Source organism: Centroberyx gerrardi, chromosome 21 (genome assembly GCF_048128805.1).
Source record: "Centroberyx gerrardi isolate f3 chromosome 21, fCenGer3.hap1.cur.20231027, whole genome shotgun sequence".
Taxonomy (NCBI): Eukaryota; Metazoa; Chordata; class Actinopteri; order Beryciformes; family Berycidae; genus Centroberyx; species Centroberyx gerrardi.
Window position 1 is genome coordinate 14,663,818 of NC_136017.1, and position 25,395 is coordinate 14,689,212.

Sequence of the window (25,395 nt, forward strand, 5' to 3'; positions counted from 1 at the left end):
GAGGTTGGAGGACTTTGACATTCACACTCCACATGATTTAGATTGACTGTTACAATTTAAATCGTGTTGACTGTCCAGAGAAACGTCTGCAGGCGTCCGTACTGAGTCAGCCCTGTTAGGCCTGTAGCCCCGCAGTGGAAACCAGGTTACTGACTAATCCCTCACTCCCGGTGCCTCGGGTGGGGCTGCTGGTGTAATATCCGTTATGTGGCTCTTCCAGGTGGCGGCGTGCTACTGCTCTCCAGCCCACTACCCCCACTGCTCCGGCCAGCAGCAGCACTATCGGCCCCCGCTCACCCCCCTGCCCTACAACTGCCCCCAGGGCCCCAACCTGCCCCAGCAACAAGGTACACACACACACACACACACCGCAAAGATAATCCATCTTAACAGGTAATTTATTTGAGTTATGAGACATTTTCTTGATGATTTGCCTCATTCTGCCTTTTTTCGAGATCTTCACAAGACATGAAAACCATCAGCAGATTTTTTCCATTTGTTTTATGAAAAATGAGAGTGAATATGAGACTATATGACTTGTTTAGAAGGACATAAACATGAATACAGACAGGCATAAATACACACAGGGCCCTATTTATAGAAGGTTCTTTTTTTTTGTTTTGCTTGCCACCAAATCCACTTTAAAATTAAAGCCATATCTTGCCAAAAACAACAGCTTACCTTTAAGTCCCCCAATTTGCTGCAATACACTAAAGCTAAAACTTATATCATTTTATTGGGTGTTTTGACATGACGGAATCAAAGGATACATCAAAGCACATTTTAATAAATAAGGTCTACAGTCTCTGATTTGAAGCAGCTGAATTTTGCTCGAATGTGGAGGCTGCTCGCTGTCAAGAGCAAAACTCCGCATCGCTGCTACATCAAGAGATCTCTCTGGTATCAACAGACCCATTAACTGTCCGCTCTTTGTCTGAGATGGCGTTTTTTTTGAGGGAGGTTTGTTTGTTTGTTTGTTTGTGTCTTCACAAGGGAGCCTTGCCTGCCGCAGCCCGGTGGCTCCGGCGAAGGACAAATCTCTCCCTCTCCCTTCCTTCCTTCCCCTCTCCGTGTCGGTTTGTTTGTTTTTATGAGTTCAGATGTCTCCCTGGGAGTCCTCCACTTGATTATTCTGTATTCTGCCTTCTCCTCACCACAGGAGTTAAGATTGTTAGCTCCTGCTTGGTCTCTCGCTCTCTCTCTCTCTCTCTCTCTCTCGCACACACACACACTTGCTAACTGGCTATAATGCTGGCACAATTGTGGCATCTACACACACACACACACACACAGCTCTCTAAGTGGCTGTGATGCTGCGGCACTATTCTGTCATCTGTAGGCTGCAAATGCGGCTTCCCTGCTGGGGAGCCGGGGAATAGACAGCGGACAAATGAAGCCGCCCTACAAAGGCAAAGGACAGCAATTATTTCTCAGGGAAACCGAAAAATGGTTTCAGTGTCTCGCTTTTCCCTCCATTTTTACATTAATGCAAAAAAAAAAACTGGTTTAGGGGCTAGATAGTGTAGCATAATTTCCATTCGCAATGGATAAGTTCTATTAGTACTGAGTGCGATATAGAGTAATAACTCTACAATGGCCCAATCAGTGTCCATAGAGAAACTTGTTGCTGTTTCCACTCACATCAGCAAGTCAGGAGAGTTGAGAGTTGGTGTGTGGAGGGATATGAGGATCTGTTTTCTGGCTCATTTACCAGCAGGTGATGCAGAGGTTATTATAAGGTTCATTCAGCAATTTGGCATCACAACGAAACCGCATTCTGAGAGCTTCCTTGCTTCCTTAATGTGATGTATTTCTAAATAGGATATTGGGGCGGGACATAACGAGGGGAGGGATCATGCAAAAGTGTAAACCAATGGGATAGGCAGTTTTATTTGATGGGAGGGGCAGAGGGGCGGGAATGTTCAAAAACCTGTGATGGTTTTATTGGTTGGAGTTGTTATGAACGCCTCCTCGTACACAATGAGGTCCTCACTAAAAAAATGACAGTTTTTCCAGGGAGTAAAAGTAATGAGATTTTGATATAAAAATACAATAAAATGACTTTTTTTGCCATTTTTTAAATTGTCAGGTGTATGGTATGATGGAATGAGCTAAAAAGGCAAAAAATGAATGATGAGGTTGATATGAAGTTATGTTAATAATCATCATCTAGATTTTAGACTTTAGCTAGCTTTTTATCTTTTATCATTTATAATAGTATCTGCAAACACCATACTGCTGTCTTTCTTCAGCCTAGTTGGGTGCCAGGTGGGTGAGGTTTGCCATAGTACCTGACAAAATGACTGTATGTCAGTGTCAGAAATTATTGGTTAATTTAATAATGTGATTGACAGTTTACCTAACACTATCTGGATTGTCCTTATGCATTAAATCTCACGCCTTGCAGACTAAAAGTGACTTTGCAAAATAATTATTTGCAACTACTATATGCCCGAGGTCTGTTTCTGAAATATGGGATGGGTCCCCCTGCTTTAAGGAGCTTCTCCGCCCTGACAAAAGTACAATTTTGGGGGAAACACTGGTGTACACTCGTGTTTTTTTGGCCTTGAACCTAACGAACATTTTGCCCCTTGGCCCACCATGTGTTCGGGACACCAAGGAGGAGGGGGAACAAAGCTGAGAGGCGGGACTCGGGGCCGGGACGCTGTCTGAGAGGCCTCTATGATTCTCACAGTGAACCGGTCTCTTTTTCAGCCCCTCACTCCTCACCTTACAAGACACAACCTCCCCTAACAACCCCTTAACAACCACCAGTCTGGACAGAGACGCTTCATCAGTATCGTTCTCCTCTCCCACATCAGTTACCATTGAGCAAGGCACTTCATCCCCAACCATTCGTCTTCAGTCAACTCCGCAACGTAGGGACGATTGTCTCTGAGGAAATTCCGTTAACGAAGAAGTCGCAATCCACTCTCATCCCCTGCTCACTGGAATGGAATGGAATGGGGTGCGTTTGATATTATGGTCATTTCATGCTTGGTTTGCAAGTGAAGGTGGGAGACGGGGCGCGGATAAAAATAGTCCGCCCCTGTTCCTCGCGGAGCACTTTCATTGTCTAGTTGTACTTTTCTCCCAGGGCGGCAGACTGTAAAGACACCTTCACAAAAGGACGTCCTCTCCTTTGTCACTTGGATTACCCTTAGTGTGTGTGTGTGTGTGTGTGTGTGTGTGTGCGTGTGTGTCACAAGGGACAGTATTTTCAAATGTCTCTTTTTGTCACCTTGACATTTAAGTGTCTGATTCCCCCCCCCCCCGGCTAGGAATAAGCACCGCCATTTTAGGCCATTTGGAAAATGGCTGGATCCGCTTGACTTTGTGCCGTCTTTGTGTGTCGTTTTCTTAGGGCAGCGGCGGCCTAAATGGCTTTTTAACAAGTGCTGCAGAAATATGATCCCATTCTCTGTTTACCCCTTGAACTTAATATCACTCAATGAAGTGGCCTCTTTTTCTGCGGGAAGAGGAGTTCCAGCCTTCCGGGTCGTAAGTTCAAGCCACCGCAGGCTAAATCAAATATATCGACTTTCTCATTTATCCCAAGTGCTGGAAACCTGCTTAACTGTAACAGATCAACTCTCTAGCCGGTGCTCCCACTTCCACAGTCTCCCAGTCTACTGCTCCTTCCATTGTTCCCTTTTAATGTGAATGTTTCTGCATTTTGATTTTTGCGATTATGTATAATGTGTATGCCTTGCTGTGAGCAAATTTCCCATTAAGGACAATAAAGTCTTGAATTTGTACTATTTTCCATGTGTAGAATCTTGATAACCAAGCCTTTTTCCAAACTTTTTTTATTAATCTCTTCTTTGACTGTGTTGCATATTAATCATGAATGGTAATGTCCGTGTTTTGTTGCCTTATTTTATCTCGGTGTTCTTATCGCTAGTCTCTTTTCATTTGGTCACAGTGTTGTGCCTTTTCATTTTGCCTCAGTGCACCAAACCATGATGCCAAACCCAGCGCCCGGCTACCAGACCATAGTGGGCATGCAGCCAGCTCCCAACCTCGCGCTCGCCGGCAGCCAGCAAAGCAATATGGGAAACCAGATGCAAGGCATGATGGTCCAGTACCCTCCAATGCCGTCTTATCAGGTATTCACCCCCTCGGTGGTGAGGCGCCGCTGCGAGTATCTCCTACGACTGGAAAATTGAATAATGATACCAGTCAAAGCAGGCATTCGCTCTGTGTGTCGGGTTCCACTTTTGTTATGAATGTAATTTGCTGTTCTTGAGAGTTTCAAATGAGCGGTTTGTATTGTTGTTCCTAGACTGGCGTTGGCTCCACAGTCAGGTCGACTATATTGTTCATTAGATAGCTAAGTAAGCATCAGTCACAGAAAGAGACCGGAAACAAGGGAGCTATAGAGATACAAAATTAAAGGAGAATTCCAACACTGACGGATGAGTTTTGAGTTATTAGTCATAAGATCAAGGAAAAAAAAAAAACCTATGACATCCTTGAATTGCACTGCCTGGAATGGATTTTTCTTGAAGATGTCTAATACAGGTATGCAGAACTGGACTTGACTTGACTGAAATTTACTCAGAGCCATCTTGGGCAATGCAGTCAATGTCATAGGATTATATTTCCCTTGATCTTGGGAACTTATAACTCAAAACTAATAGAAACAATTCTGTTCAGCTTTTCTTTTATTAAGAATTCCAGTGCATTTTTATGTACATGGAAAAAACAACTTGATACTTAAACTTTAAACTTGAAGTTGAACTATTAAAAGGACCACAGGTACTCAACTCAAGAGTTTAGAGACGTGATACCATAATACCTTCAGTAGGAATTTGGACCTTCTAGTTAAAGGGACCACAGGCACTGAACCCAGGACATTATGTCTTCTTCTTGGAGTAGGTAGCAAACGGGTTCGCAAGAAATTTCTGTTATCAGTCAAGTTCACGCTCAGTTTGTATCCCGATCAAATCCCTGTTTGTTTGTGTTGTTTTCCCTCAGCAGGTTTCCGTGCCGCAGCAGGCATACCAGCAGCCGGTGCTGGTGTCCTGCCAGCCGGGACAGGGAGCGGTGGCTGTGGCCGGCATGCAGCCCTGCTACAGCCTCCTCCCCCCCAACCAGCACACCACCATGAGGTAGGATAGAGGATTTGACAGCAGCTGTGAAAAGTATTCACCCCCCATAAGATAGCATAAGACAATGCCAGTCTATGACTTCAGCTATAACACGATTTCTTTAGTAACCCAGTTTACATGGAGTCATATATTAATCGGTCTAAAGGCCGAAAGGAACTGTCTTAAAATGTAAGGATGTTTAATTCCTTCATCTGGTTCAGCATAAAAAGCGTCTGTTCGTCGCTTCAAAAGTGCTGACTTCTTCCACCGCTTGCCATGTTGTTTGCTATGTAAATAAATCACCTGGCTTGCTGCATATGGTGACCTGTGACGTGCAATTTTGAAAAAAAAAACAAAAGAAATCTGACTTAGGCGTTTACATGCCCCAATAAACTGAAAGATTAAGCAGAAAGCAGATCATGCTTACTCTGATTATGGCTTTATTCTGATTTAAGATAATGCTATAAATGCATTTATATGACAGTAATCGGGATACTGCCTTACTCAGGTTGAGATCGAATTATTAGCATGCATGTAAACACACTCTATCCCAGAAACAGATTTGCAAGTACTATTTAGTTATCGCTGTTTCTCGCCCTTGAAGGTGCCTCTTATTTATAGACTTAATACACCTGGTCTGTTTATTCCCAAAGCACCTTAGTGCCAAGGTTATCTCTTTCCATTGCAACACAATGAAAAACTGATGTTATTGCCAAGATGCTTTGGGTAAAGCCTGGCTGATGAATGTAGACTCCGAGACCCTCTTGAAGAGCTTTAGCCATTCTCCTCCATTACTCCTCCAGCGCTGGCACTCTCTCATTATAGCTGATTGATAGAACTAGTTCGCAGAAAACAAAACATGTAATTAGTTTGTACCGCCGCCGACCCAATCAATCTGCAGGCTGGTGAGCTCGGTAGTGTCGGGACCATTGTGCGCACACATACACGTAAACACCAGACGCGAGCGTAACTGCATACGCACTCATCAACCGGCAAAAGAAAAATGCGTAGGTACACACACACACACACACACACACACACACACAAATAGCAGAGGAGGTCACTTTCTCATTGTCCCCAGCTGTGAAATGAGGCTGTTTTAGTAGGGCAGTCGGCGCTGAAATGATTTATATGGCCGAGTTAGAACGGCTCCATCTTCCCCCATGAGGACCGACTGTCCACCTGCAACCTGCATTTCACCAGCTGCAGCCCAGCGTGGACCAGCCTCCCAGCAGGCAGGCAGCTTACGGAGCAGAGCGGCTACTTTGCAGATGGGCCTCGGGTCACATTTTGAATGGAATAACCTTTTTACCTGGTACCCATTCATTATGGAGCCTAGCATCTACTGAGATGAGGCTGTAACTGCAGTGTTAACATCATACGCACACAAGTTGCCTTTGAAGTTTGGAAGTGATTTGTAGATTTTGCTGGTTACTTTTAAGGCTTAGTTAGGTCTGACTGCTAGCTACATCTCAGATTTTTTGGTCATCAGATCTTAGCTGCTCAGGTCTCTAGGCTCTGGAATGTCTGACGAGTTTAGAATGACAAAAACATTTAGATCAAGTCAAAACACATTTTTTATAAACAGACTTGTGTGTAGTTGTTTTACCCATGTCATTCCAACTGGATTTGCCTAATTTATTCCTCTTGGACCATGTTTCTCTTGAAAGGTAAAGATTATAGTAGTAGTAGTAGCAGTAGTAGTAGTACTAACTGTAGTAGCAGTAGTAGTAGTACTAGTAGTAGTACTAGTAGCAGTAGTAGTAGTAGTTTATGTAACTGGGTCAATATGAGTATGAGTGGAATACTGCAATATAGATACAGAAACACCGTCTTTCCTAATAACACAAAACATATCTTGAGAGCACTGATTGGTCTGATTTACCGTGTGCATGCATGTGTGTTCCTCCACAGTTCAACAGTGAGTTTCTTGCCCGGCCCGATGATGGAGCAGCTCCAGTTTCCCCAGGCCTCGTCCCCCTGCGTCTCCCAGCAGCACCCGGGGCAGCAGTGTGCAGGTACCCGCCCCCGAACACCTGCCTCCCTCCCGCTGACAGTAGTATTCCCTTCAGAGGACATGGAGCCTTCTCCTAGGTGTAATGATCTACAGTCGGATCACGGATTAAAGTGATATCTTACTTTGGTGGAGAATTTTCACTTTGCAGCTCACACACCTCCATACATGTTCTGCCCTGGAGATTCAGCATTCAGTTCCCCCCCCCAGCTCTCGATATCAGTAACTGCAAAATTTACTGCTTGATAAATCGGGACCCTGGGCACAGAATTAGATAATCTTCCTTGGGTCGACTTTGCCATCTGTATGTGTTAGAAGTATGATGAGATTTACACTGGAAGTGAGTGAGGCATGGTGATTACAGGTCCCTAGAGTTTGGATAAATTAAACTGATATGCACATCCACCTCTTCCACTGGGGCTGGACAAGGATTAAACCGCAAAATTGAAAGTAGGTCGGCTCAACATTTTTACTGTGGATCAATGTTGTGGCGCTGATAGAGACCAACTCAGTCAAAATGTGTCACTCTTTTAGCCACCAACTACTATATAGCAAACCTTTGGACTGCAAGTCACCTGTGCAGAAAACGTGATGGTGCGTTTTGTCCTCGTCTCTAACATTAAGACAAAATCTAGGTGTTACAAAACGTAAACTGAAGTAAAAATAAAAAAAGACACTGAAAAAAACTGAAAGTGAACTAAAAAAATCTTGTCTACTTGTAAAACTAACTAAATTTAATTAAAAAATATGAGTGAAATGTTGTTAGTTTTTGTTTTTTTGTTGATGTGGAGGGTTTAAAAAAAAGTAAATTTTAAGTGAAAAATTTTGAAGTGGTGCCAACTTTATGTTAGTTGAGGATGTATTGAAAAATTAAAATTTTAAAAAGAAATTAGGATTTATACACAGTTTTGCATGTATCTTTTCTCAACTTCTATCATCATATCTTTGAAACTAAGTAAAAACTGAACTAAAACTCTAAGAAATAAAAATTGAAAACTATGCCAAAAAAAAGCCAGTGATGAAAAATCCCAAATATATAATAACCCTGCTTTTTCATATAATACCTCTGTTTGCTGTGTGAGCGGTGGCGTCGCACTGTTTTGAATTACCCTTTACAACGCTCATATAAACACTGTCCAGAGGCCCAGGGGGGCAGTCTCCTCACTAATGACCTTTATTATTCATGTCTGATTATTATGGGAGAGCAATGGAGGGAGCCATCATTTCCAGTTAGTCAGTAATGAGGTCAGATGAAGGTCTGGCGAGGGCCTTACCTACAGCGTCGCCGGTAAACACTTTTAATTGGCTAGGTTGGGGCCAGAAATAATCGGCAGATTAAGTCCAAATATCCATTGTCCTTGCAACTGTTATTACCCGCCCAGTCATAATTCATAAATCAACAACAACGGCGTCGGCTGTGCAAAGTTTGCGATATGACTTCCACTAGCATCTAATGTGAGCTTTATGTCAACAGCAGTTAATTAGATTTGAATGTATGATACTTATTGAACATGTTAAGGAGTTCATAGAGGGGACGGGTTGTCTCTTGACCGAATGTGTTCTTCCTCCCTCATTTTCATGCAAGAAGAGGATTATGGGAGTTGCGTGAAAAATCGCAGTAAAAATGCGAAGATTAATAGCGTATTCATAATAACGCCACTTGTAATTCCTTTTATTAATTGGATGCTGCTCAATAAAGAACAGACATGATTTGTAGAAAAATATATAACACTGTCATGTAGCATGCAGGTATAGAGGAGTCAAAGGACTGACCTGGATTTGTCAGTCTGTTTAAGAAAAACAGCAAGAAATTCCCAAATTCTCATTTCCGATGTGTTCCCGACTACTACCCCCACCCCACCCCACCCCCACCCCTCGCTCACGCGGCTGCCTCCTCTGTGTAAGCGCAGGCTTGCTGCCCCCGGCCCCCGGCGGCGGCGGCGGGATGGTGATGCTACAGATGACGGCGCCCCCCTGCCAGCAGCCCCGGGCCTCCTCCCCCTGCCAGCGGAAACAGCCCGGCCACAAGCACCCCGGCCTGGAGCACCAGCGCAGCCGCAGGCCCGCCGACATGCCGGCGCCTCCGGACAACTCGCAGGTACAAAACGCAGTCTGTGCGAGCCAGGGTGTTCTCCACACCTCACAATTCACACAGAATAGTTGCAATATTGAATAGATCTTGGCAAAAATAGTATTTCGTTGCTGTCAGGCCCTTGTCTTTGTATCTTTTCAGTCTTGTTTTTAGCGTGACAACCATACATTTCTGGTTATCCAATGGTTTTGAAAGGATTTCATAAGCCCAATGGTCATAGAAATTGTAGACAATTACCGGAAATTATTTGAAAAACAATTTTAGTGTTGTTGTCTGAGACTGACAACTCACCTGTCCCAAATGTCGCACTAGACAGACTCCGCAAATGAATTCAACGCTGCTGTAGCCTGAAAATGAGGAGAAAACACTCCTGCATTAGGCTGTAATGCTACATTAGGGGGACTAATGTGGATGCGACAGTACATTAAAGTGACAACTCGCAACAACAGAACGACTTTGCAAAAGAAATACCCAATGTCGCTTTTGTTTTTTTGTGTGTGTGTGTGTGTGTGTTTTCCCTCCGTCGCCTCGCCCCTACCTCCGCCTTGTGTGTGTTGTGCGTAGAGCAGCCGGTCCTCCTCCCCGGCGCTGTGTCCGTCGCCAGGCCTCCATCCCAGTGTCAAGGGCCTGCAGCAGGGCATCCCGCCCCTCCCTATCATGGCCCACCACCCCCACCTGCACCACCAGCACCAGCAGCTCCCTACAGCCTTCTGCCACAGTGGACAAGGTGGGTTACCCAGAAGTCATCAGCAGCTCACACACTGGAGTAGATGTTTGGGATTTGGGTTGATCTGGTTTGTTACTGCCTCTGTGTGTTTCTCTAGGTGAAGCACACTACTCTCTACTGGGCCAGCCTCTTCACTACAAACCCTCCATCAGACCTCCGCTGATCCACACAGCCCACATGGTGGCCAAACAGGTCAGACACACACACACACACACTAACATCATGTATTTCCCACTCAGTCTGCTTAACGCACTGGACTGGAATTAGGCAATAATCCACTAGACGTTGTGGTTTTAGAACAGCTAAGAGAGAGCTAAGAGTAAAACCTTCTTAGCTGCTCTAAAATCCCTGTAAATCACCGCCTCAACTGGCTCATTGTTTTATAAAACAGCATTAACAAACCATTGTAATACAAAAGAATGCAAATGTTCAATAAATTGTACATTTTTTGATCATCAATCATCATCATTTATTTAATTTAATCAAACTTGAGTTATCCCCATAGTCATGATCATGTTACTTCATGCTTGTGTGGTGTTATTTAAAAAAAAAAAAAAGGAATCTTTTGGGTTTAACGATTTAAAAACATAGAAAGTAACAGTTTTGCCCCTTGGTAAGTAGCTAAAGAACGTGGTTGCCACGTGACACATAAGCACCAGTATGGAGTGGGGGCTTAATGATTAAATATCAGGGAATGCACATGTCCTTGATAAGTCTGAGAAAGTCTTCTGTTAGATTAATACAGAACAGGGTTAGTAGCACAATCTGCATCCTGTCTGCTTTACTAAACACAGTTGGACTTCATGTCCCTTAACGTTTAATCTCCTGCTGTCCTTTTTCTTATTCAGCCCATTTATAGTTTCACAACTTTAATTAGTCATGTTTAATCAAAAATAGGCAGCTTTGTTTCTTCATTTTTGTTTTTAAATTAGTCTGAAATTCAATTCCAGGGAGCATTAAAAAGGTCTTAAATGTGTCTTTCTGAAACCTGCAGATACCCTGAATATATTTACATGTTATGCGGTCTTCAAGTATTTTACAACCGCTTCCAGCGTGACCCAGCCAATCAGAACTGTCCTTTTTTTTCATCATTTGTGTTCCATTTCAGACTGCAAAGCATCTCCCCACGCCTTCTGTGAATAACCAGTCCTCTTCCTCCTCAGGGTCCGCTGGGGGTTTGGCGCAGCGCTCCCGGGAGGAAGGCCAGCAGGAAGGCCCTGTCTGCAGATCTCAGTGTAGGTGAAGCAGGTAATAGGAAGTCCAGAGGGAGGCTTGTGTTTTAGCGGCCGGCCCGATCTCTCTGGAATCTCACGTTAACGACCCTCATTTGAAGCTTATCAGAGATTTGACCTCCAAGAGAAAATGTCCAAATGCAAATGAATATCTTACTTATGTGTGAACAGTTCCTGCCGTCCGCTTCACTCCGTTTTTAATCAGCGGCGCGTTGCGAGAGCGTCTTGAGTGAAATGTCAGGTTTCATTTTCCCTAAGCAGATGCTAATCAGAAAGGGAAACGGGTGGCGTAGATTTTCCGAAGGATAAAAACCCAATCGCCGTGTCGCCTATTTAGCAGATTTACTGAAGCAACATTAGGTTTGTATTGTGTCAGAATGTGCTTGCTGTGCTCCACAGCGGCGGGAACGCGGGTGTTTGTGAATGTAAGCAGAATAAATTACAGACGGGGCAGAATTCACACCTGGCAGTGGAACCTGCAGCCCCCGCGGTATTAGAAATGTGCTGATTATTTCAAATATCGCGTCGTGTTTTTTGCACCTTTTTTTTTTTTTTTTTGCATTATTCAGGTGCTCTTGTCAACAGTCGCACCAGTACAATGAACAAGGACTAGGCTGATATCCAGCTGGATTCTCTGGATGTGTCGTGCATTAAGTGTCAGTGCAAAGTTTACCGCTCCATCATCATCATCGCCGCCAACGCCGGGTGAAAACCTTGTTTGTCTCAAATGTCAACCTCTCAGGAAATAAGAAAAGCGGCTTTCTTTTTATATATTGACGGCATTTTTGAGAATTCCCAACCCACTGAGGGCCGTGTAATACCGCAGATTGGAGGTGTTTTTTTTTGTTTGTTTTTGACATGCTTTATTGTTCTTGTTTTTTGTGTCTGCAGTGAGCGGTCGGAACCCGGAGGTGACGGACGCGCCGGAGGGGATGAGCTGCGGCGACGCCCACCGCCTCCTGGCTGAAGTCTGCAGAGGCGGCGGCGCCATCCAGCGGCCGCCCTGGCTGTACCACGCGCCCGGCGGCGGGGGCCCGGCCTCGTCCTACGCCGTCCTGGCCGTGTTCCCCTCCAGATTCGCCGCCCCGCCGCACCGCCACCACCACGGCGGGCCCCTCGCCGCCTTCACACTCCGAACTAGCAACAGACACAAAGAGGAGCTGTGCGACCCGGACAAGTTCAGCTTTTAGTAGTTTCTCCGGAGCGCCGAAAAACCCCAAAACAAACGCACACAGCCCCACCACACCCCACCACCCCCCCGAGCGCCTGCCTCCGCTGCCTCGATCTGGAGCCGTCCCAGACTCTGTCCATATCTGAAAACCGTCTCAAATGTTTGAAGAGCTTGAAGTGTGTTTGATTTTTCTGTCCAATATGGCTCTGCGGGGTGGGAATTGAACAGCACCCTCCAGCCAAATGTTGCTAAAATGTGTCTGTGGCTGGTAATTTCTACTCATGTCTACTCTGCCAGCTACATTACCCGTCAGCTAGAGCCCACCTCCTATTCTAAAGATCTAGTTTGCTGTTAAATTAGGGATTGTGGTTGGTGAATTTGGGGATTTGCCAGCTGAAAAAAAGTTAGTTTCCCCTCTGTAGCTATCTTAATAGCAAGTGTGCCATCACTGCATCAAGCGCACCTCGAGTTTTACAAATACTCTATTTGTTTCTGGTTCAAGAATGTATCATGTGCCCACTTTTTGAAAATGAAACGGTTGAAATTGAGGCTCCAGACAGTATTTTTTGCAGTCAAATTGCAGCAGCCATATCAAAGGGAGTGTGTTTTATTTCATATTTATTTTGCTTTCTAAAGCGCCGCCGAGGATTCCTTCGGCTGTCCTATTTTGATCCCAGCGGTTGAGTCAGGTTGTCAGGCAGATCTGGTGCCGACACCGACACGAGTGACACGACAGGCTGAGCAACACGCGCATCATTTATCTCAAGGCAGGAACACAGGGACGGGTTTATTTTCTCATTTGAAAGGCGCAGTTGCTTTCTCCAAACAAACTCCCAACAAACATCCAGCAGCGCTTGTACAATGCGAGCCCATACAATATACACTGAATAATAGATACGCTACCTGAATTATTTAAAGTCACTTTTCTACACGCTGAATGTTACATTTGCACTGAAATGATGAAAGATATGGAGATTTGATGGGTGTGAGGCAAGGACCTAGATTTTTTTTTTTTATTTTTTTTTTTTATTAATCCCCATACCTGTTTGTTGCACTTGGCCAGGCCAATTTCTTTTATATTTAATTAAAATGTTTATATGCACATGAAAAATACATCTGAGTTTATCACTCCTCTTGGCTTCATTTGGATTTCTGTTCGTGTGAATTCATGAGAGGTGTTCGATGTCTGGTGTGTGTGTGTGGCTTATTTTTATTTCTGTTCGAATCTAATAAATGTTTGCAACATCTGGTGACAGATACTTTTTTTCTAGCTATGTCGAAAAATGGGCAATGATCCAATAACAGTCAGTTAATTGAGCTATAGATAAAAAGTCTGTTCAAATATGTCCTTGGAGCAAGATGTGCCTACAGTATGTGATAAAAGCAGAAAATGTTGCCATAAAATTTGGTCCATGTATCACTGCTTTTTTGGGATTGTAGAGATATTTGCTTCCTGGATGAATAATAAAATGGTTTTAATTGCCATCTACTCTATAATTCCTGTGCTTAGCAAGTGAAATATGGAGTGGCAGCGACCCCTACTGGAGAAAAGCTGTTACTGCAGCTTTATCCTCAACCAGTCCATAAGGCGCTGGTCTGGGATCTGCCCAGCATGATGAGCTTCCATACTGAGTCAATGGACTGAAATGTATCAAACTGACACTGGGTCTGTTTGACGAGTATGGGTAAAGAGTTTGATACGAAAGTGAAACTAAAAGAGAGAAAACATACTGCCATTTTTTTCTGCGTAGCAACGACAGGCGACTGTTTGTGTGGGTGGAAAATGCGTATAGGCAGACGCTTTGTTCCAGCTCATGTTTGCAGCCATAATGGAGACTGACGCCCCTGTGAAGACCAGGATGGTGGTGGTATCTGGTGTGCCCGAGGTCCTCTCCAGCAGTCGGATGATTGACAAGCTGACCATTCACTTCCAAAGCTCCAGAAGTCACGGGGGAGACGTAGAGCACATTAGATATCCCACCAACCTGAAAGGGGTTGCATTTGTCACGTTTGAGGAGGCTAAAGGTAAATACAGGATGTATTCCGTGTGTGTGTGTGTGTGTGTGTGTGTGTGTGTGTGTGTGTGTGTGTGTGTGTGTGTGTGTGTGTCACCAGCTAACTGTAAAGAAAGTTATTTGTTTAACAAATAAAGTTATTTGTTTAGCCTTGCATGGGCAGGTGCCGTTCTCGTATAGCGGGAACAGCACGCCAAACTCCATTCAAAACTGTGGCAGTTTAATTGCCTTATCTGCTTATCGGTAGACGTAGATAGAACTACATGGCAGCAGAACATATTGAGGCCTTATGCACATCGTTTTCTTAGGTTCTTCTAGTCAATTCGGCATATAATATCTACCAAGCAGCACATTATTTAAAAATAACAACAACAAAAAACAGCTTAACTTTTGAATTGTTTCACTGGTCGCTACCGCCCTCCAGCACATTCTGGAGAAATAATGTAATATAAAACAGTCTTCTTTCTCCAGAACGCGGCGAAAGAGGCGAAGCAATTCTAAAATTCCAATTTTATTGAAATGAAGTGCTGCTTTGTATATTAGATGTATGCCGAATTGAACAGTGGCTCCTAACGATTCACAAAAATATTTTAAATCCTGTAGTACCAGGTACACCCTTGCCGACAACATTAAACTGACAGATTTCTGAGTAGAATTTGGCGTTGTTCTCTCCTTGGGCTACTATCTGATATGAAATAACAGGTGCAGGCCGAGGTAGCAACATGACTGCCACCCCCAGTGGCAGTGTGGCATATTGGTAGAAATTCATGAGACATAATGAGCGTAGGCTACATTGACATGGGGAGAGAATATACCAGAACAGTACCAACTCTTGGCAGATGCAGAGCGGGTCGTCCAAAAGGATCTCCAGATCATGAAGGACAAGGAGTTTCCTGAGGACTACCACCTCACTGTGTTCCCCTTCACACCAGATGTAAGTCTCATTAGTTTTGCTTTATACATTTTCATTGGTCATCTTACCCAGTATAGCTGATGCTCTTATCCAAAGCGACATACAGTGAACAAGCAGGTAGGGGGTTCAGTGCCTTGCTCAAAGCCTAATATACCTCAGTTTAATTTAATTTATGTTGTTAACAGTTTCTTTTCTTGTTGTTGAGCCCATTTGGCATCCTTTTGGCTTCTCAGACAATACTGTATGACAGACATTAAGTACACTGTATTCACAACATGAGCATGTAAAATATCCGTTCTCATATGCTCTCGTGCCACAGGTGTTTTTCTATGTCACCAGTGCTACGGTCGATCTCTCAGTGTTCAGCGATGATCAGGAGTCGCTGCTTCAGAGTCTGCGGTCAGCTCACAGGTCGGTGCGTTTCCAGGTTCTGCCACAAGAGACGAGGGCCACAGTCGAGGGGCCCTTCACCGCTATCCAGGCCCTGAGAGAGGACCTGATCAGCAGGGCCAGCACACATCGAACCCCGGCCTCGGCCCAAACCGCAGAAACTGTGATATCTCATCATGAGTGTGTGGGTCCACCAAGCTGCAACGATGCTGAAACCTATCAGGAACCAATGGGCTCAGTCTCCCTATCAAAGTCACTACAGTCCACACATGATGCAACTAAAGACTCAAATGCAAAAAATCCAAACTCTCCCATCAGGCAAAAACCTCACCCTGAGATTTCGGTCACAAACAGCTTTTGCTACACAGACAGTAATGCAGAGGAGGAGCGGAGCGCTCAGTCCAGCCTTGACATGCCCGGACCGTCCCATGTAATCCCACTGGACGTAATAAGATCTTCACAAAGCAACACAGAATATAGACCAGAGCAAGCAAACGCCGGCATTGAAGAAGTGTTAGAGATGAATGCATTGATTAGATCTTTCTTATCAAGGACGGACCAGCTCACTGCAGAGGAAAAATCAGCAAAACAGACCGGAGTAGAGAGTATTTCAGGAAACCAGACTAGACTAGACAGTATTTCAGCAACCCAGACTAGAGGAGACAGTATTCTGGGGTACTACTACACCAGTGTTGACTATATGAACAGATCAGATCAGACCAGCCCTAAAAATGAGTCAGCATCCTCAGAGACTGATAGCAGGGACATGGAAGGGCTCTACGCAGCAAGTACAGAGGATCTGGAGGATGAGTGCATATGGGTCGACTCAAACACGTTCAGATACATCGAAAGATTCGACACAACGGAGTTCAACAGGTGCTTGAGAGAGCATGACGTGTCCCTCCGGTACGACGAAGGAGCCGACCTCACCCGGATATCGCTGACGGGACGGCAAAGGACGACACCCTCCGAGGTCCAGCAGGCCTCGGCGCACCTCAAGAGTTTGTTCGACTACTGGCAGTCGACCCTAAGAGTCCATTCCATCGACCTGGAGTCGAACGTGTCGCCCGAGAAACAGAGGCTGACTCAGATCTGCGACGACACGGACGCCCTGTTACGCGACGTTCTTTACACGGTGGAGGATTCTCGCGTCAAAGTCGTCGGTCCTTCCACGTCTAGTCACCTGTTCTGTAAGTGGGTGAAGGAGGAAATCGCTAAACCGAAGGACACATACTTGTAGATCTGTCTGCTTCATGGCAATAGAAGTTCACATTTCCCGTCATGTCAAAGCTGATTCACCGAACAAAACAATGCTTTCCTTGAGTCATTATGATGTTAGAATCTCTTTGCACAGAAACATATGAATGTACTTTCAGTAGTGAACACAGTGTGGCGCAGTTGCACAACATGTTGCCTTCACAAAACCAGTGTCTGCATCGTATGTTGTCATTCTCAGCCTCTGTCAATGGCCTTAGTGAAATCAGCATCGGTCTTGTTGTATTGTTGTTTAGTTACATTTGTTTGGTATGTAATGTTCACATACTGTTGTCTTTAAAGCTTGTGATTTATTGGGCATATCACTAGAATTTATAGACGGATAATAAGGTTTTCACAACTGTCCTCCATCACAATTCACAATAAACATGTTATAGAGCACCGTTTGTTTCCATTTCAGTGCCTTGGCTTTCTTTCTGTGGCGAGGCCTCCCTTTTGTTTATGCCTGGATTAATGATCAGGCCTTTAAACAGCAGGTCTTAATCCAAACGATGTCCTCACAGCAGTGGGGACATTTCTTAATTAACCTCCCCACCAAAAAAGATAAGCTCCTAATTAATTTCACAGTAACAAACCCAAATAACTGATACCGACATGCCCTTCGTGATCACATCTTTATATTCTGTTGTCCAGCGATGGTTTAATCACTTTATGATTCATTATATTTGTTTACATTTCATGGGTGGGTGGGTCTATGGATAAACTCATCATCCTTATTTCTGGATTGATTCCTTAGTATCTTCCTACAAATCAGCAATACATTTTATTTGTGGCACACACACAAGACACTGATGATTAACCCAGCATGTATTGGTGCTTATGCATGCAAGTGTTTGCAAATGGATAATTACAACAATCAATACAGAACCAGTCACATTCATATTCTTGCTAATAAGCACCATAGCAAGTGTGTAGTGTGTTTCTTGACACTGTAACCTGCCCCAGCCTGCGAGTGGCTACGCCTCATGGTCATTCTATTTCAGGACAGATGGACAATGACTGGAACACAAAGCAGGGCGTGGACTTCCTGCCCCAGGTTGCCTCATACAGAGGTGGAGGGCCCTGTGTGTGTGGGTGTGTGTGTGTGTGTGTGTGTGAGAGAGAGAGAGAGAGAGAGAGAGAGAAATCTACCAGTAGAGAAGATATTGTAAAAAATGAACACATTTCAATAAATAATTTCCAGAGTGCTTTGCAGACAATAAATCATCAATGATAGGAACCAGTAAGATAAAAATGCCACTTGTCTACATGCGCTTGAAGCTTCTAAAAGGTTTTAAAAAAATTTATCCATGATTGTATGACTTTGTATGTACCTGGCTGTAGTGTAAAGATTTATTTTGCTGTGATCTGACAGTAGGGGGCGCTATTACACTTTTCCTATATAGGAGTGATGAGTTAAAATGGAGAGAGAGGTACTGTAGCTTCCATAGCCCAGCTCAGTGGAGCAATTATGGAGGCTGGGTTTGGCAAGAATGGTGCAGATTGGCAGGCGACTAATGTCAGTTGGATCTCCTATGATGCACACACACACACACACACACACACACACACAGTGCTGTGTCTTTTCCAAGGGAATGACTGCGAGCTGTGTGTGTTGTGTGAACACTAAAAATGCTTAGTAAAGTCATTTTCTGTCGACGGGAAGCACACAAGGGCTTTTTTCCTATTAATCTAGTGTTGATAATTGATTCATATGTGAAAATAAGGTACACTTTACATTATGAACACACACACACACACACACCAGACACACACACACTGACTTCCTGTTACCATAGGAACGTAGTAGAAGAGGTTGTTGAGCTACAGTGTTGGGGGCATTAGGGGAGGCTCTTGAATACATTGAAAAGCATCAATTTGTACTCTTTCTCCCCTTAAACGATCCTATTTTCATATAATTTGTCACTTTGATGCTACTTACTATAATATACACCATGAATTTACTGCATAAAGATTTAATAATACCGTGGGTAACCTCTCCCTTCGCTACATCCCTGGGGCCAGTTGCATAAAGATAGACCTAGTCATAGACTTAAATGTGACCTTAAGTCAAACTTGCTATAGACACTTATATTTACCTGTTCATACTACTTCTTGATTGTTGTAGATCTCTAATGTTTCTGTCTCTAAAGACTCTCTCTTCTTCAGGCTCTTTCCAAAAACCAGAGATTTGCCATCTTTTATGAAATAGTATTTAAACTTCCCACTCTGACATTTAGGCCGACTTGTTGCCATAGCAACAAAGTTCTTAACTCAAGATTAGCCAGGGGGAAGGTGACTAACTTTCCTACCTCAAAATAAGTCAGTCTTAATATTTAAGTAACAGACAGTCTTAATTAGCCTAGTCCAACCTGAGAATCTAAGACCAGTCTAAGGCTTAGACCAGTCTTAAACTAGCTTTATGCAGCTGGATCCTGGTTGAAGCACTTCATTCTCCATATTAAACATGCAGTATAATTAGGACATTGCATCTTTGAATATATTACACATGTATGGTTTTCATGATAGAGGTGGAAGTACAGGGGCATGCTGGGAGAGGCAGCCGGGATCGAGGAGGAGTCGAGTCTCTTCCCCAAGGACACTTGGGACGGACCCATAGGCTTTGGTGGGGGATGTGTGTGTGTGTGTGTGTGTGTGTGTACTGATGGGGCACATACATCTTGGAGGGTCAGAGGTCGCACATATAAATACACACACACACAGGCAGGTAGACAAGCAGCAAACCTCCCATGTCACTTTCACGGTGAGGAATGGGACTGCCGTTGATGGATTGTCTCCCCCAGGCGATGGAAGGCCAGCTACTGTGTGTGTGTGTGTATGTGTGTGTGAACATGTGTGTGTCTGTGTCCGCATATGACTCCATTTGTGTGTCCACACAGTGACAAATTGCCTCATAATGATTGTCTTTACAGATCATCACTCTGCACTGGAAAGGCATCGTGGGGAAATATGAGTTTTACCCCCCCGCTGCTCTCCCTAAATGTTGCGCGGGTACTGGAGAGCAGTGATGATGGAAGAGCGGGAGCAACAGACCAAGAAAATGGTGTGGCCATTAGCTGGAAAAAGGATGAACAGTGTTTAATTGGTCTCGTAAAATATGACCCGGAATGTAAACAAACCAAACGCCTTCGAGTTTAGCAGATCTGCTTATGTGTGATTAATGACCGATGTGTAACACACATCTTCAAATATGTGATGCATTCATTCTTTCTTGTTTTTATCTGTTTATATCTTGATGACAAGCTCGCATTGACTGAAAACACAGGCAGGGTAATAAAGAAAGTGAGCAAGAAAGGTCTCAACAACTTTTTACAGTGCTTTTATTGAGAGTATATTATCTTTTTTCTGTTATTACCTGGTTTTCACCTATCAATCAGAAGGAGAGAAATAGGATCTCTGGCATCGTCAGCGCTTGCTCCAAAATCAATGGATTACCTCAAAGAAGTTGCAGAGTTTTACTGTCAGCAAGTTCTGAGAAAGGCCCAGGCAATATTAGATGACAAGTCACACATAAGTCAAGCTCTTTTTGATGAAGTCAACCCTTTTTGTTGTGATATGTGATATTTGTCTTGTCTTTAAGGATTGTACCTTAAATTGTGTCCTTTCAATTGCCCCATGTGGGATACATAAAGTTCAACTGAATTGAATTAAAGGCCTGGTTGGTTTTTCAACTGTTGGTCCTTGGGCTTCTGCACTGGAGCAGCTGAGAGTTAAGCTTCATAAACATGTTTCTAACCTTTGAAACCACAACTGTCCCCCCCACACTGTCATGAGTTCAGCTCATGACCTACTGTACGTTGCACATCATCTGCTTTGTCTTCCTTCTTTTCTGTCACACGGAAAAAACGTCTCAACTGTGCGACCTTTCTTACAAGCCAGCCCAGGAAGCGACAGTATAATCACCAGCCTGTCCTCTGACCATCAAACACCTCGCAGTTAGAGCGGTGCGAGGAACCAACGTGATTCCCTGTTAGACCTCAACACCGCAGGCCACAGCACTCCCGGCACACGGACGCCACATGTGCCTCATGCATGGGACTGGAGGTGTGTGTGGAGAAAACATACTGAGAGGACGTTGTATGGGTGAGAGAAGTACATTTCTCAGACAGCATCTGATGATTTGTGTGCGTAGCTTTGAGGCATTTCCACTCTATTATATATAGTATATAGTCTAGCTGAAATAGGTATAGGAATATACCTAATATATAAGAATAGGTCAATTTGTTTAGATTTGTGTAAAAACATCAAAATTGCTAGTCATGTACAATTCAATGCTCTGAACATTTTCAGAATTGGAAATGGTCCAATGGCTGTGGCAGACTGCCATTACCAGCAAATGGGTTTTCATCCATATCTGCTGAACTGACCATGATAGGACTGAAAATAAATGGTTCCAGTATAATGGTAGAAGCTGTGACACTGTGCAGGGGAACTGTATCTCTTATGGAACTGGATATCTGTGTTTGATCGTCATAGATAGTACTTATGATTTGGTGGCTGAAGAATGCACTGGTGCTAAGGAAAATATCATAAACTGTTCACATCATCGTGTAATGATGAATTCATGATATTGTGCAAAGAAATACAGTACAGTTCCCCTTGATAATGCAAGGATTTCTATCTTTAAACAGAGAGCGCATTATTCAAAATGAATCTCTTGCTCTGTCAGAAAACAATCTTACACTTGAGAGCTATCTAATTTGTTATTGCTCATTCTTCCAGCCTCATCAGTTTTGATGTTTAACACAAATCTGAGTGTTTTGTGTGCATAGATTTTGCCTGGACTAGCAGTGAATATTGAAGTTACTAATAGTGAAGAGAGAGGCGATGACAGGTAAGAAAGGTTGTGAGCTGGACTTGAATACATGGCATCTTCCCTGGTCTGCTGAGCCAACAGGATGTGCCAGCATGTGTGTGTTTCTACATGCAGGTGTGTACAGTTGTGCTCTGGCGTTGTATGTGTGTGAGTGCACATTTGCGCGCTGTCAGCATCTGAAATCAATCTCTTGATGATGATGGATAGCGTTGGCTTAAAATGATATGTTCATGCTTGGAGAGGGACTGAGAGCAATGCCAGAAATCTCCAACGTCCAACGGACAAAGAGTACACAGTTTATGTAAACCTTAATGCTGGTTAGTTTAGAAAGATGTGAATTTGCAGCAGTATACATGATGTGCAAACGTACATCATATCCACATTAACAAGCCTACAGAAGGCCTAACCAATGTACAGAAAGTGCAAAAGTTTTTTCATTCATTCAAAATGCTCTTAGACACAATGCCTCACCATCTCCAAAGCCCTAAAAAGCCCTAAGAGTCCTTAGTGGCCGGCTGCATACATGCTACCTAACACTGAAGAGTGAAAGAGCACATTGATTCGATTAGCCCAACTCTCAAGTCTTTAAAAGTCCCCTGGAAATGTCAGCAGAATCATCAAAGCAGCAGTCTGCTTCATAAAGCCTTGATCAAAGGCATTCTTGACATAGTGCGCCTTCTATATTGTTAGCTCACGGGCAAAATGTCTACATCTGTGCAACATTATTGGTTTTATGGGGGCTTTATAAGTGGAGACAGACAGAAAAGGGGAGAGACAAGTGACATTTCCCCCTCGGAGTTGCGCCCTCAGCCCACCAACTTCTCTGCTGCATTCGCAAATGTGTCACATATACTTTGCGTGATATCACCCTTGTTTTACAAGGAATTCCTCTTTGTCTGGTGGTGGAGACCGAGGCTCCTATCCGTACGCATTACATTCATTTCACTTTCTCTGTCCAATGCCCCCTCTGTAATGTAAGGTGCATTTCTGCCCTGACCCTGGGGCAAACAGTGTGGGTAATCTCTTAATGTTTGTTTTAATCTGGAGTAGCAGATGGGTGGATTTTGCCATGTATAGAATATAGAATATAGAATTTAGATGATATGAAAGTCACTTCAGTATAAATTTCTGTTTTTTACAACTCACCTGACACGGAACCTCCACCCATCTGGTACCCAACGCAGATTGAAAAAGTGATTTATTATGAACAATTATTATTAGCAGTAGTAGTATCATTAGTATTATAACTCCTGCAAGGCTGATTACCATAAGCCTTGCACCCTGTATAATGTATATGAGATTCACAAGCCTTTATTTACCATGCATACCCTTATAGAGCTCTAAAGGGTCATCACTGCAGTCCTTGCATTATGTCCACATATATCCATATACACACACCACTCCATCCTCCACCCCACCTACACATCCACCATCCACCCACCCCATTCACAGTGGGCTGCACAGACCTCAGACCACTACGGTAGATCAAAGAGACCTCGGTATGAAGCCCCACCCCTCCAACACCACCCTAATGGATCAAGCTAACCTCTAGCCTGCACAGTGCTCTCCCTCCTAACCCCCTCCCCCTCTACCCCCCAGCCTCACCTAACAGATGCCGCAAGGGACACATGCTCTAACCTTAAACTGTCCTCACTTTGGAGGACGTTCAACATCTTTCTATCCTGGCGAGGACATTCGGTCCTGCTAAGGAGAGAAGCACAACAACACACACACACACACACAAAAGCATGCATGCAGGCGCACATGCACAGATACCTGCACACACAGACGCACGCATGCATTTACAGTGCATATACACCCACATTCACATTTGCATGGAAAATTCCCATATTCCTGCAGGCACGCATGCATGTAAGCATGACAACACCGACACCCACACACACTGGCGCTCACACAAACATGCCTCCTCCTTCTCCTCCTCCAGACCTCCCTCCATCAGTGTGGGCTGGGCCGGGTTAGACGACTTGGCTTGGCACGCTGCCTCCCTGACGTGTCATCTGGTGCCGATTTCCAGGCCGCAGTGCCGGGCCCTGCCAGTTAGGGGGTGGGGAGGGGGGTTTGGGGGGGGTGGGGGGGTGGAAGAGCTCCAAAGAATGCAAGATGATCAAAATGCTGTCGACAGAAAGAAGGGGAACCAGACCTATTAGATAGCTCCGTCTTGCTCTTATCTGACTGTGTGGTAGACTCCACTGATGTGGTGGTGATGCTGTCTTTTCTGCTTTCTTTGCATTTATCGTAATCGTACTTCGCAATCATACTTTGCATAAAATTCAAGTTTAAAGGTCAATATCTAAATTTACCTAAAGATTAAAAGTCTAAAGAAGTTTTTATGAGTCAGTGTACGAGTAAAACAGTTAACAAGGCACAGAGTAAGGAATGTAGCTTTAGCACTGGACATTGGGGTATAGAGGCTTTGTAGTCACATCACAAATGTCCCAGCAACCACATCTGGCGCCATCCTTGAGGTCCATTGGGGAATTGGCTGTTTGCAAATAATGACTAAATATATAACAACCAGGCTAGAAAAAGAGAGACACCGGAAAAAGGTTGTTGTGGTGTGGGTTTAGGTTCATTCAGAAATGTTACAAGTAAAATTTAATAATCTGATAAGCTAGGTTTGTTTCCAAATGTAGGTTAGGCCTACTGTGACAAAACTGTAAACTGTCTCTACTCCAACACACTGCTGTAGCTTGAGAAGAGTCAGCTCAATTAACCTGAACAAACAGTTGTTTTTTGGATAGCTAACTAGCCAGTAAGCTAATAAATCTAATAAAGCCACTACTAGCGCTAGCGTCTAGTAGATATGTTAGCTAGTCAGATGTGTTAACAAGACAGTGATAGTTATCTAACTAGATACTACGATTGGCTAGCTAACAAACTGACATCATCTACACACAAAATGTCTACTCCATATTGTTGATATGGCAATTTTGAGGTTTCCAATGAATGCAACTCGTGAACACTTCCAAGTCGGAGCAATGGAAAGTCTTCCTATTGTTCCACTTCCTCCTATATGATGTGAACACGGCATAAGAGCAGAGGACGTCCAATATGGCCACCAGAGAACACGTTATGTCACCTGAAAGCCCTCTGTTTCTAGACTATATTGGAAAAACTACTGACAACTAGCTGGGAAGTGAGCATGTCTACATTTGAACAATCAGTCATGTTAATTTACATTTCAAAGCATTTGATGAGAGCGACACTGACGCCAGCAGTGATTGGATGCTCTTTGCTTTGCCTGTTGTGCACTTGTGATCTGAGGGCAACTTTAATCAGCCCTGACATTAACATCGCAAAAGAGGTTCATGTCCATACGGAGCGTCTCATATGTCATTACCGTGATAAAGAGCTGGATGACACCAGAGGCTGTTTCCTGGCTGTCACCCTCATCTTCACCTCACACATCACACACGAACACACACACACACACACACACACACACACACACTGCCTCGCGTCTTGATCTTCTTGTGATGTGACTTGACATCAGCGCGGCGGAGACTGCGGTGGGTCTGCACACAGTCGTAAAAACCCACATCCGCGCGCGGCGGCCAGACGCTTCCGAGGATCAGAGGGAATACACGCAGGTCTTGGTTTGGATCCCAGACTACATCACTCAGAACTGGCTTGATT

General features: G+C 44.1%; 2 protein-coding genes across 2 annotated transcripts in view; both read left to right on the plus strand.

Moving 5' to 3' along the window:
• The window catches only part of LOC139918904 (R3H domain-containing protein 1-like), a 31,746-nt gene extending 18,285 nt beyond the window's left edge, over positions 1-13,461 (plus strand). The window contains exons 17-25 of the mRNA XM_071908438.2: positions 221-347; positions 3,952-4,109; positions 4,981-5,114; positions 7,008-7,111; positions 9,018-9,205; positions 9,764-9,926; positions 10,024-10,117; positions 11,086-11,174; positions 12,050-13,461. Coding sequence (XP_071764539.2) covers positions 221-347; positions 3,952-4,109; positions 4,981-5,114; positions 7,008-7,111; positions 9,018-9,205; positions 9,764-9,926; positions 10,024-10,117; positions 11,086-11,174; positions 12,050-12,348 — 1,356 coding nt within the window. The 3' untranslated portion in view covers positions 12,349-13,461. The remainder of the gene's footprint in view (positions 1-220; positions 348-3,951; positions 4,110-4,980; positions 5,115-7,007; positions 7,112-9,017; positions 9,206-9,763; positions 9,927-10,023; positions 10,118-11,085; positions 11,175-12,049) is intronic.
• Positions 13,462-14,080: 619 nt separating this feature from the next.
• On the plus strand, positions 14,081-17,303 carry LOC139918911 (uncharacterized). Its single transcript, XM_071908448.2, has 3 exons — positions 14,081-14,354; positions 15,184-15,278; positions 15,577-17,303. Exons 1-3 carry the CDS (start codon positions 14,144-14,146, stop codon positions 16,885-16,887), a joined length of 1,617 nt encoding a protein of 538 aa, XP_071764549.2. The 5' UTR covers positions 14,081-14,143; the 3' UTR covers positions 16,888-17,303.
• The last annotated feature ends 8,092 nt before the right edge of the window (positions 17,304-25,395 follow it).

Coding starts and splice junctions, on each gene's coding strand:
- LOC139918911 (XM_071908448.2), top strand. CDS start 14,144: ATGTTTGCAGCCATAATGGAGACTGACGCCCCTGTGAAGACCAGGATG. Junction 14,355..15,183: donor CACGTTTGAGGAGGCTAAAG/GTAAATACAGGA, acceptor AACTCTTGGCAG/ATGCAGAGCGGGTCGTCCAA. Junction 15,279..15,576: donor TGTTCCCCTTCACACCAGAT/GTAAGTCTCATT, acceptor CTCGTGCCACAG/GTGTTTTTCTATGTCACCAG.